We start from the raw sequence: 12,500 nt of genomic DNA, 5'->3' as shown, positions 1-12,500 counted from the left end.
AGCTCCTGCACGGAGAGACCGGTCCTCGTGGGTGACGGGATTCCACCCACGAAGGAGGGGACCGTTGATTCCTCTCAGGTTTTACGTTATTTGTGTTTTGAGAGACTTTGTTATGTTCTGGATTAAACATGCCTTTTTTGGCTTTTCCCCACGAAATGGTGTCCTGTTTGGGAGGAGGTGGTTCACTCACCGTGCCGGGTTGCCACAATATTAATATATATTTGTATACATCTATGTGATATAACATTAGATAATAGGATAGGTCATGTGGATCACATGAAACAAGGTGTCCAGAGGCCTCTCTAAGTATATTTTTAATTTGTGAAAAAAAAAAAAAACATTAATCAAGGGTAGTGCCTTTAGCAAGTAAAACAATAAAGTAAGAAAAGTTTGATTGTTAATGAATCTGCAATGGCTCCAGTTGTATTTTAAACCAGGTTGTGCAGCAACATCTATTGATAGTATTGTTTCATTGTTCTCAGTGTCACTCAAAAGTTGCCAGATAAAATTGCTGTTCAAATACTGCAAATTGGGTGAGAGTATTGAAGGATTGTGATTCAATCCTTCAGGTTATTATTGTGTAAAAGTGTAACTAGAGATAAGCTAATGTGCCAAGCCTTAATGATAAACATGCTAGGATATTATGGATCAATTGTAATGTTAAATCTTTGACCAAAGTTATAAGTATAGGCAATACATAGTCCTAGGGCCCTATTTTAACGGTCTGAAACGCAAGTGAGAAGCGCCAAGCGCAAGTAGCTTTGTGGGCGGTTCTATGGCGATGTTGCTATTTTAAAGGCGCATAAATAACTCTTGCGCCCGGCGCAAATCTAAAAAGGGTTGGTCTGAAGTAGCCTAATTACCCGTAGGTGTGGTTTGGGCGTAACGTGCAATAAACCAATGAGAGTGCCATTTTCCATCCCCTTTAAGAGCCATGAGCGCATTTGAATCTGACAAGTTGATATTTTGACGTTTGCCGTCTCCGATGAGACCAAATTAATTTCAAACTTCAAATGGCTCAGTTTATGAACACATAATATGGCCTAATTCACACATGGAATAGCGTTTTCTTCCACAACTTCAGAAATACTGAGTCGGCAAATAAATATCGGCAAATAAAACTTAACACACATATGATATGCGGTAACTGTGGTTATATTGAATGATATACGCAATACATTAACAAACATCGTTTCTTACCAGTATTGTATGCATTATCCTTGTGTTCCTAATATGCATATGTCCCCCCGTTAATATACATTGCCATGGACTGTATTATGCATTACGTGTTTAGTTTGTGTGTGTTTAAACAGATGGACGCAGACACGCGCACCCAAATTCATTCATTCTTTTTAACACTCACTCGCGGTAAAACAATGTTTTCTCACGATCAAATACTCATCAATCCTAAAAGTTATGGGCTTGTACACGATGTTTGTGTCAAGAAAATATGTGTTTGCTGTACGGTGTTTGCAGATGCATTGATTTAAAAGTAACCCTGTTTAATCAGCTGTTCTTTCCCAAATAATATACCAAGAATGTGTGGCTAGGTAGATGAGAGAAGCAAAGTGTATGTGCGAGGTGCACAAGCAACATTGTGCATGCGCCCTTAAAAAAGCATCTGAACAACGAGCCACTGACTTTAAACCAGGTATTTCCTGGTTTGTGGCGCAATTTTTTTCTGAAACGGCAAAATAGCACCAGGGAACTTTTTCGCCAGAACACGCCACCCCCTTACACCGAATCGCCCCTTAGGGCACAAGATCATTCCCTATTTTACCGACGCGTGGCGGTGGAGGGAAAAGAACGCTCTGCGCCAGTTGCAAACTAGCAACAACACATGCGTAAGGGTAGAAAGTAAATTGCGCCGGATGCAAGATAGGCCCCCAGTCTTAAATTGGTCACATCAACGATGACCAGGTTTGCTGTCATGGCCATGTGCGCTTTGATAGGATAATGCTTCTTCATTCATTAAATACCAGTAGGTATGATTATATATGTGATTTTATGTGAATATTAAAGGGATACTTCACCGGTGGTGATATGAAGGCAAGGCAAGGCAAGGCAAGGCAACTTTATTTATATAGCACTTTTCATACACAGGGCAGACTCAAAGTGCTTCACATTTAAACATTGTCATACAATAAAATAAAATAATAGATAAGTAAAAGAAAACATATGCAAAGAAATTAGTAAAATAGAAAGTGCAATGTATTTAAGATCAGATCAACAGTCTCTCTGGTATCCGCGTCGGGACTCCAACCCGACCTAAAGGAACTTGGTACTTTCTCTGGGACTCCAACCCAGATTCTAGTAAACCTTATCCTTTCTCTCTGGTATCAGATCATGTATCTTTCTGGTAAAAATAGAAAATTTAATTGAAAGTTAAAAAGGCTTTTTAGTAAGTAAAATTTAAAGTGCAATGTATTTAAGATCAGATCAACAGTCTCTCTGGAACCCAAGTCGGGACTCCAACCCGACCTAAAGGAACTTGGTCCTTTCTCTGGGACTCCAATCCAGATTCTAGGACTCTAACCCAGACAGAACTTGGAACCAAAGGAACCCACGTCGGGACTCCAACCCGACCTAAAGGAACTTGGTCCTTTCTCTGGGACTCCAACCCGACCTAAAGGAACTAGATCCTTTCTCTGGGACTCCAACCCGACCTAAAGGAACCTGGTCCTTTCTCTGGGACTCCAACCCGACCTAAGGAACTTGGTCCTTTCTTCTGGGACTCCAACCCAGATTCTAGGACTCTAACCCAGACAGAACTTGGGTCTCAAACCCTTATCCTTTCTCTCTGGTATCAGATCACGTATCTATCTGGTAAAAATAGAAAATAAAGGGAAAGTTAAAAAGGCATTTTAGTAAAATAAAGGCAAAGTATTTAAGATTTAGCAGAAAGCTAAAGCAAACATAAATAAAATAATAGATAAATAGAAAATAAAGGCAAAGTTAAAAAAGCTTTTTAGAAAGTGCAATGTATTTAAGATTTAGCAGAAAGCTAAAGCAAACATAAAAGTCTTCAGTCTTGTTTTAAAGGTGCTCAGAGTTGGGGCAAGTCTTAAATCCTCTGGGAGTTTATTCCAGCTATTTGTTGCATAGTAACTAAATCCTGCTTTCCCATGTTTTGTGTTTACTCTTGGGATAATTAACAGATTGGTCTCAGAGGATCTTAGTGGTCTAGAAGGCTGATGTAGTGGAAGCATATCAGTTAAATATTTTGGGCCTAAACCATGTAGGGATTTATAGGTTAGCAACATGATTTTAAAGTCAATTCTCTGACCTACAGGAAGCCAATGTAACGATTTCAGAATTGGTGTAATATGATCAAATTTTTTGGTCTTTGTTAGAACTCTAGCAGCAGCATTCTGAACAAGCTGAAGATTCCTCAGAGTTTGTTTTGGGAGACCTGTAAGGAGACCATTGCAGTAATCAAGCTTACTAGTGATAAAGGCATGTACAAGTTTTTGTAAGTCTTCGGTGGACATGAGCCCTCTAAGTCTTGCTACATTTTTAAGGTGATAATATGCCGATTTTGTAACTGATTTGATGTGACTGTCGAAATGTAAATCTGAATCCATGATAACCCCTAGATTTCTGGCTTTGATTGAGGTTTTCAGGGACAGAGAGTGAAGGTGTTCGGTTACTTTAAGCCTTTCCGTTTTAGAACCAAATACAATTATCTCTGTTTTGTCCTCATTTAGTTGAAGGAAATTTCGGCACATCCATTCTTTCACTTGCTCAATGCACTGGCACAGCAGATCTATGGGCCGATAGTCATTTGGTTATAGCGATACATAGATTTGCGTGTCATCAGCATAGCAATGATGGTCAATATTGTTATTTTGCATGATTTGCCCTAGTGGGAGCATGTAGATGTTGAATAAAGAGGGTCCTAAGATCGAACCTTGTGGGACTCCACATGTCACGTTGGTTGATTCTGATACAAAGTCGCCAATGGAAACAAAGTAGTTCCTATTTTGTAGGTAGGACCTGAACCAATTTAAGACGGTGCCTGAAAGCCCCACCCAGTTTTCTAACCTGTCCAGAAGTAATGTATGGTCTACAGTGTCGAATGCAGCACTGAGGTCAAGTAGCATTAGTATTGAGATTTTGCCAGAGTCTGTGTTAAGACGGATGTCGTTTACAACTTTAATAAGGGCGGTCTCCGTGCTGTGCAGGGGTCGAAATCCTGATTGGAAGGTGTCATAGCAACCAGTTGATGCCAGGAAGTGATTAAGTTGCTGGAGGACAACTTTCTCAATGATTTTACTTATGAAGGGTAGATTTGATATTGGTCTGTAGTTGTTAATAACAGAGGCATCTAGGCTCCGCTTTTTTAAAAAGGGGTTTAATAAATGCAGTTTTCAAAGCTTTTGGGAAATTGCCTGCCTGTAGAGAGTTGTTAACTATCTGCAATATGTCTGCTGCTAGGCAGTCGAAAACATTCTTAAAGAGGTTGATAGGTATAGTATCAAGGCAACAGGTGGATGTCTTTAGTTGTGTCACAGTTTCCACAAGATTTTGAGAGTCTATAACATTAAAGCATGCCATCCTTGCCACGTTATTTTTGCCTGAACAGGGAGGTAGTCCAACATTTTTGTTTGAAGTGGATAGATTGATGGCGCGTCTGATACCTTCAATTTTATCAGTATAAAAAGCTGCAAACTCATTGCATTTCTGCGTGGAATGGAGATCAGGTGGAATTTGTGTTGGGGGGTTGGTCAGTCTGTCAACAGTTGCAAATAGGGTTTTTGCATTATTAGTGTTGGTTTTAATGATATTGGAGAACAACGTTTCTCTAGCATTTTTTAAGTCTAAATGAAGGTTATATGAAGTCAATAATTCTATGTATCCTAGCCTGAGAAAAGGCAGAAAGTATCTCTCTGGCTCAAAAGTATGAAATCCTCAAACTACCACAGTGCATTGCGCCCGCTGCACCGCCCGCTTCCGTTTGGAGGGGGAAGGACCCATGGTCCTAGTGCAAGTGGTAGCGCAAGCAAACTTTGTGTAAACATATCCCTGTGATACGTTGACTAGTTTAGACTTCTGCCCTCGTTTTTTCAAACGCATCATTTGTATATTACTGTACAGCATGAAAACATTTGCTAATTACATTAGCTCAGCATATCAAGTATTTGTACTCAACCATTTCTCCCCAGTTGAAATAAGTGCTTATCTTATGCAGTAGGCCTACTTTAGCATAACAGTACTTGGGTTAGTAAACAAATCACAACAACCAACATGAATTTGAAGTTTTATTCATGAAAAAATTTGAACTATTTACAAAAATAAAACATGTAGGGTGCGTTTGCTTGAGTCAAAATAGTCACAGCTCATCTTGAGCATCTACTGTCTCCTGGTAGCAACAGTACTGTCCATCTTGTGCTGGCTTATTAGCTCTGATGGCCTGGACAACACAGGAAGCTGATACTGTCTAAGAAATAAAGAGAACAACATTAGCAAAGCAAAGTAAAAATGATGCCTTGAGTAGCCTATACAGCAATACACAGGATTTCAAGCTAATGTAGTGTAGCCTATGATCTGCCAATAAGATCGGCTACTTTCGGATAACTACATTGTCACGTTCCCCGGGACTCAAAATTATTGTAGCCAATGTGTTAGTAAAAAAACTAACACTTACTCTATAATCAGACGTCTGTTTCTCCCGGCGGGCTTTGGCTGGCGTTTCCAGTTCACTTTCTGAGTCCGGAAATATGTATCCAATACCCAACTGTTCTGATGAGGCATGAAGCCTGGGTGAGAGGTTACACACATGGCCCCATCCTCGCCAGATTCAGCCATTTATTCTAGAAGAAACTGGCATCGCTGAAATTCGCTGCAGCACAGGGACTCTGTGTTGTGTCTATAGGCGAACAGAGCAAACCGGCGCGCTTCGGCTCCTCGTCCTCGGCAACAGGCAAGTTTTATTCAGCTGCAGCCGCAGCAGCCTCCTCCTCTATTCGTGTCAATTCTTCCTGGCTGTATTCTGGCTCGTACTAATACACCTGAATGTCCAAATCCAACAATAGATTTTCAAAATTCAATTCGGCTGTTTCACATTGCAAATTTGTTCTCGCGGGAAAGAAACATGACGGACATTGTGTTTACATCTCATACGCGAGCTCCCCCCCACCCCCCCCCCTCATTCCTTGTTGGTGGGCTCACAAATTTGCGGAACCAGTGGCTTGTAGTCCTCGGCTCTTCTAGCAGGCAAGCAAAGTTCTCCCGTGATGACGTCAAACGCGTCATTTGACGTCATCTCGGGAGAAAATTAGATCAGGAAAGCTGGGCCATGGGAAGACTGGGTAAAAAAAAAAAATTATATTACAATAGCGATTTTAGAATGATAGAACGCCGGTTCTGAATGGGTGAAGTATCCCTTTAAGAGTATGTTTGTAATGCTTCTTACCACATACATTTACAAGGTAAATCTTTGAGATGTCAACACTGAATAACAGTTGATAATGATACTGATGCAGCAGGTGTTTGTCCTTGTGCTTCAAAAGTAATAACAGCATCTTCTCTGTCAGCCATTTTGCGTAGTGAGCCTGACCAATATATCGGATGGCAATAATGTCTGCCGATGTTGGCCGGCAGTGTCCTCAGTTGGCTGCGCAGAGTAGGAAGCGGGCAGTTTTACTAACAGTTCCTTCTGTGGAATTCAGGGGTAGTTCCAAACTAGCTCATGCAATAAAATGCTGGAAACGTAACAAACTTGGGCCCTATGCATTGTATTATATTTATATGTATAAGCCTTGACAACAGATTCTTTTTTTTTCACTTTATTTCTTTCTCTATTGAGCGCAAAATAAGCACGGTCTGGGGTTTCTTCTTGGAGCACCACAGTGGTTAAGTCCCCGGCAGGCATTCATTCAGTGTTGGGGTTGCAATATGTTGTTATCTGCCATTTGTGTTGTCAGCCTATAGTTAAATAAGTCAGGAACCAGTGTATTTATTTTCTAGGGTTTTGGGTAACCGAAGTAAAGATTGGTAGACTAAAATCTGACCAACTCTTCCAACTCTACCATTAGATTGGTTGATGGGGAAGTAAAAGATCTGTGCACGTTATCTCTAGATTAACTTAATCTGCATTATCTCTACTCTTCCAACATATCGTGAAGTGCTGTGAAGTCATTTTGTCTCACATCCTCTCTCGGTGTGAGTCCCACTCGGTAACAGCAGAGCTTCGCCGTGTGGTGCATCGCACCAGGTGAGACACAGAGTGCCGCGCTGGACAGCGTTGCGTAGTTGAAAGACAACACGTCGGGAGATTAGACACTAGGTTTATTCTGTTTTTAATACAATGGATCCAAACAGATGCCGCAGTGATGCGGGCCAAGGTGCCAATTCTTATATGGTCACATGCAAGCTATGGAGCGTTAAACACGAACGTTGATGTAGCATTGGAGGCAAAATTAAAGAAATAACTAAGGCCTAAAGCTTTTAAATGATATGACTGCAGACTTTGTTTCTGTCCTTTTTTAAATCCTGCCAAAACGATGACCTCTGTGACATCTTTCATTCATTTGGAAAACAGTAAATGTTCATTGAGTTATGACTAGCAGTCATCTTTAAGATCGGGGGGTTAAAGCTGTGAAAGCTGGGTGTTTTGACCCGTCTTATAGAGTCTATTAAACCATATGATTATCAAGTCAAAAATGTCGGAGCCTTGAATATTATTTTATTAATAAATAATGCTATTCTGACACAATATAGCCTATCACTAAAAATAAAATACATCCGTCTGAATTCATCCCTTAAAATAAAAAATAGTGGATTAAGAACAAGGGGAATTTGGTTGAACATGTGCATATCAACCTAACTATCAAAATCGGTATTGTATCGGTGAACCCAATATCGGCAGGATCTCAGTACACATGATTACCAAAATAACACATTTCATATAGAAGTAGTCGATTTTGTGTCCGATCCCCCCCCCCCCCCCTCCCACCCGGCTGTGTGCAGTGAAGCCATGCTGACCTGAAGAGGGGCCTGGAGAGGGACTCCACACAGGGACCTGGTCCAGGGACGTATAGCAACGGGTCCTGTAGAACCGCCGCCTCTCATCCAGCGGCAAGGACAGCATCCGGTCTAAGGAAGAGAAGATTGAGAGAGAAAGAGAGATGATGAATCATACGTCGTATATGGAAAGTGGTGCCCCCTTAAAGTTTACACGTTCAGTTTAGTGTGATTGCCGTAATTGCCCCCGGGGAGTTTCCACTATATATGTTACCTAATTTGGGGTTCTCTAGTCTAGAGGACATTGTTTATAGTGCAGCTTTAGTTTCGTCTCACCCTTGGTCTCCTTCCAGTCTGCCTCAGCGGACTCAAGGTTAACCTTCAGAGATTCTGTCCCTTCGGCCATGGTGACCCGGGCACTGGTGTGGACACATACGGCCGCAGTGGTGGCGAACCCGAGTGCGCCGAGGACAACTTTACGAAGCAAAACTCCCCTCTCACGGGAACGGGTGAACCCGTCCTTCTGCAACGTGGTTGTTGTTGACAACTTGTTCCATCGGGTCGCAGTGCTTGACTGTTTGGCGAACATTTGACTTCCCCAGTTGCACTCAGCTGATACATTCCTCCTCACCGATCCAAACAGGAGAGTGAGGGGTCGTTTTGGACGGAAACCTGCAGTACTTGAAATGTTTTTGACATGCATGAAGTCAAGTCGATTACCTGACAGACGACCCGCTGAGGATAGGATTCTGATACGTGGAAGGAGGATGGATGTTTTAAATGTCATGTTGCATGGGGTAAATAATAGGCCTACAATAATGCGTGACATGACATCGACCAGTGCCTTCATGCAGTGACTGAGTTTCGTTTTTGATTCTTAATGTTCCACAATCAAACATTTGCTGTTTCTGTTTCGGGTGACGCTGGGAATTACCAAAATTAGAGGGTTGAAGTAAAAAGCAATTTTTTATTCAAAAATATTTACATCAACCCTGCATTGTAGCTATTATTATTATGTTAATATGGTGTTTTGTGCGCAATAGCGGGCGGAAGAGGATATCCAACAGGAGCACCGACGCACCGACCCATATTTAGGCTGCTGCGTTTCACGTCTGTAAAAGAGATGGCCCAGGCTATGTCGCCATCTACCGAGTTGAAATAGAACATTCAAAATATACATCTGTTGAATTGTTTTACATTTTGCAAATCCTTTTTGTATAGTGTTCATTCAAAAGAGCATACATTTAAGACAATAAGTGGAATGCAGTTCAATAAAGAAAATCTGGGATGCACACAGGAAAGACATGAATAACACTAAACAGTCATGAAAGGTGTAGAGCTACTACTGGCAACAGGATGATGATGATGTTTCAACACAGTTTACAAAATTTGTGGTGAAAATGACAACACCTCCATTCTACTATTTGTTATATCAGAGAAATGGAAAGTAGAGCTCATATTAATAGCACTTTGTCCGTGATGAATGTGTGTGTGGCTTGTGTGTGCTAGTATGCATGGCCCTTTGACGAAGCCTCACGCATTATCACAAATGTGCCACACTGCATCCGACTACACCCCCCACATTGGCACACAAGAAGTCACTTACAGCTCAGTCAAACTGTGAACACACATCTCGCTCGCACTTCCGCCCGCCGGAAATAGACAAAGAGGAACCTTTCTTTTTTTTACAGAACTGACACCGCAGGCACTTGCCTAACAGGAGTGACACCGACCTCAGGGCTCCCACACACAAGGGGAGAAAGAAGGCGAGCGCACAGCGGCAGAACAACACTTTAGTACGTTTACACCCGGTGACCTTCAGGGTAGAAGAGACAAGGCTCGTAGACTACAGGGAAAGGGGCTTCCTATAGCATCATCACCGACGGAGGAGCTTGACGGTAATCCATTGTTTGTTTTTTGTTTGTTTGTTTGTGTGTGTGTGAGAGAGACCAAGAGAGAAATACTATCTAGAAGGAAGAGAGAGATGGGGGGGGAGGAGGGGGAGAGGGTAGATGAGCCAAAGGGGTGCGGTTGGAAAAAGTCGCCTGTACTGGATCCAGAACCAGTGATCTAGTCATGTCAGCATCAATTTCTACATCTCCGCTCCTAACACAGCTCCTCAGCCGGACGTAGAGAGACACACAGACAGGTGTGGAGAGAGAGAGAGCGACAGAGAGACAGAGAGAGAGAGATAGAAGATAGGCTAAGTAGGTTGGTGATGCTTGCAAAATGAACCACACAGAGGTCTTGCACATGTAGGATTGCGTGGTCTTACGTTTGCAGCTTGTTTCAAGCCCAGGCGAGGAGGGCGTTCATCGCTGTGTAGGTTTCAAAGAAGACATTCTGGTCTGGTAATACGAATGTCTCATCTCATCATCTCATCTTCATCCGCTTGTCCGGGGTCGGGTCGCGGGGTGAGCAGCTCAAGCAGGGGGCCCCAGACATCCCTTTCCCGGGCCACATTGACCAGCTCTGACGGGGGGATCCCGAGGCGTTCCCAGGCCAGTGTTGAGATATAATCTCTCCACCTAGTCCTGGGTCTTCCCCGAGGTCTCCTCCCCACTGGACGTGCCTGAAACACCTCCCAAGGGAGGCGCCCAGTGGGCATCCTTACCAGATGCCCGAACCACCTCAGCGGACTCCTTTCTAAGTAAAGGAGCAGCGGCTCTAATCCGAGTTCCTCACGGATGGTGGAGCTTCTCCCCCTATCCCTAAGGGAGACGCCAGCCACCCTTCTGAGAAAACTCATCTCGGCCGCTTGTACCCGCAATCTCGTACTTTCGGTCATCACCCAACCCTCATGACCATAGGAGAGGATAGGAACGAAGATCGACCGGTGGATCGAGAGCTTTGCCTTGCGGCTCAGCTCTCTTTTCGTAACAACGGTGCGGTAAAGCGAACACAATACCGCCCCCGCTGCTCAGATTCTTCGGCCAATCTCACGCTCCATCGTACCCTCACTCGCGAACAAGACCCCGAGGTACTTGAACTCCTTCACTTGGGATAAGGACTAATTTCCTACCCGGAGTAAGCAATCCACCGGTTTCCTGCTAAGAGTCATGGCCTTAGATTTAGCGGTGCTGATCCTCATCCCAGCCGCTTCACACTCGGCCGCCAGCCGATCCAGTGAGTGCTGAAGGTCACAGGCCGATGATCCAATGAGGACCACATCATCTGCAAAAAGCGGTGACGAGATCCTCAGACCACCGAACTGCAACCCCTCCCCACCATGACTACGCCTCGATATCCTGTCCATGTATATCACAAACAGGATTGGTGACAAGGCGCAGCCCTGGCGGAGACCAGCACCCACTAAGAACGAAACTGACTGGCTGCCGAGGACGCGAACACAGCTCTCGCTTTGGGAGTACAGAGATCGGATGGCCCTGAGGAGAGACCCCCTTACCCCATACTCCCGCAGCACCTCCCACAATTTCTCCCGGGGGACCCGGTCATACGCCTTCTCCAGATCCACAAAACACATGTAGACCGTGTAGCATACAGGCCCCCTCCAAGATCCATGCGAGAGTGAAGAGCTGGTCCGTAGTTCCAAGTCCGGGGCGGAAACCGCATTGTTCCTCTTCAATCTGAGGTTCGACGATCGGCCAAACCCTCCTTTCCAGCACTTTGGAGTAGACTTTACCAGGGAGGCTGAGAAGTGTGATACCCCGGTAATTGGCACACACTCTCTGGTTCCCCTTTTTGAACAGGGATACCTCCACCCCGGTTTGCCACTCCTTTGGCACTGTACCCGACTCCCACGCAATGTTGAATAGGCGTGTCAACCATGACAGCCCCTCAACACCTAGCGCCTTTAACATTTCTGGCTGGATCTCATCAATCCCTGGGGCTTTGCCACTGCAGAGATGTTTGACTACCTCAGTGACCTCCACCAGGGAAATTGACGACGAAACACCATCAACCTCGAGCTCTGCCTCCAACATAGAGGGCGTGTTATTCGGATTCAGGAGTTCCTCTAAGTGTTCCTTCCAACGTCCGACGACCTCCTCAGTTGAGGTCAACAGAGTCCCATCCTTACTGTACACAGCTTGGATGGTTCCCTGTTTCCCCCTCCTGAGGTGCCGGATAGTCTTCCTGAATCACTTTGGTGCCGACCGAAAGTCCTTCTCCATGGCCTCTCCGAACTTCTCCCACACCCGCTGCTTAGCCTCCGACACGGCAGCAGCTGCAGCCCTTCAAGCCTGTCGGTACCCTGCAACCGAGTCAGGAGTCCTCCAGGATATCATATCCCGGAAGGCCTTCTTCTTCAATCGGACGGCTTCCCTGACCACCGGTGTCCACCACGGTGTCCGAGGGTTACCGCCCCTTGAGGAGCCTAAGACCCTGAGGCCACAACTAGCCGCCGCAGCTTCAGCAATGGAGGCTTTGAACACCGCCCACTCCGGCTCAATGCCCCCAACCTCCACAGGAATGCCAGAAAAACTCCGCCGGAGGTGTGAGTTGAAGATACCTAGGACGGGGGCCTCCTCCAGACGTTCCCAATTCACCCACACTACTCGTTTGGGCTTACCAGG

At 44.5% G+C, this 12,500-nt stretch overlaps 2 protein-coding genes across 3 annotated transcripts in view; one reads left to right on the top strand and one right to left on the bottom strand.

Annotated features, from left to right (window-relative positions):
* Positions 1-8,966, bottom strand: part of macrod1 (mono-ADP ribosylhydrolase 1) — a 68,169-nt gene extending 59,203 nt beyond the window's left edge. For both annotated transcript variants that reach the window (XM_056601213.1, XM_056601214.1), the window contains exons 1-2: positions 8,302-8,966; positions 7,987-8,097 (exon numbers count right to left, since the gene is read on the bottom strand). In XM_056601213.1, the coding sequence (XP_056457188.1) occupies positions 7,987-8,097; positions 8,302-8,815 (625 nt within the window). In that variant the 5' untranslated portion in view covers positions 8,816-8,966. The remainder of the gene's footprint in view (positions 1-7,986; positions 8,098-8,301) is intronic.
* A 674-nt stretch (positions 8,967-9,640) lies between these two features.
* fermt3b (FERM domain containing kindlin 3b) overlaps positions 9,641-12,500 on the top strand; it is a 16,188-nt gene continuing 13,328 nt past the window's right edge. The window contains exon 1 of the mRNA XM_056601212.1: positions 9,641-9,863. The gene's annotated coding sequence lies outside the window, so the exon portion shown is untranslated. The remainder of the gene's footprint in view (positions 9,864-12,500) is intronic.

This window comes from Gadus chalcogrammus, chromosome 10 (genome assembly GCF_026213295.1).
Source record: "Gadus chalcogrammus isolate NIFS_2021 chromosome 10, NIFS_Gcha_1.0, whole genome shotgun sequence".
Taxonomy (NCBI): domain Eukaryota; kingdom Metazoa; phylum Chordata; class Actinopteri; order Gadiformes; family Gadidae; genus Gadus; species Gadus chalcogrammus.
The sequence above is the reverse complement of the archived record's forward strand: the minus strand, read 5'-3'. Positions and strand labels throughout refer to the sequence as shown.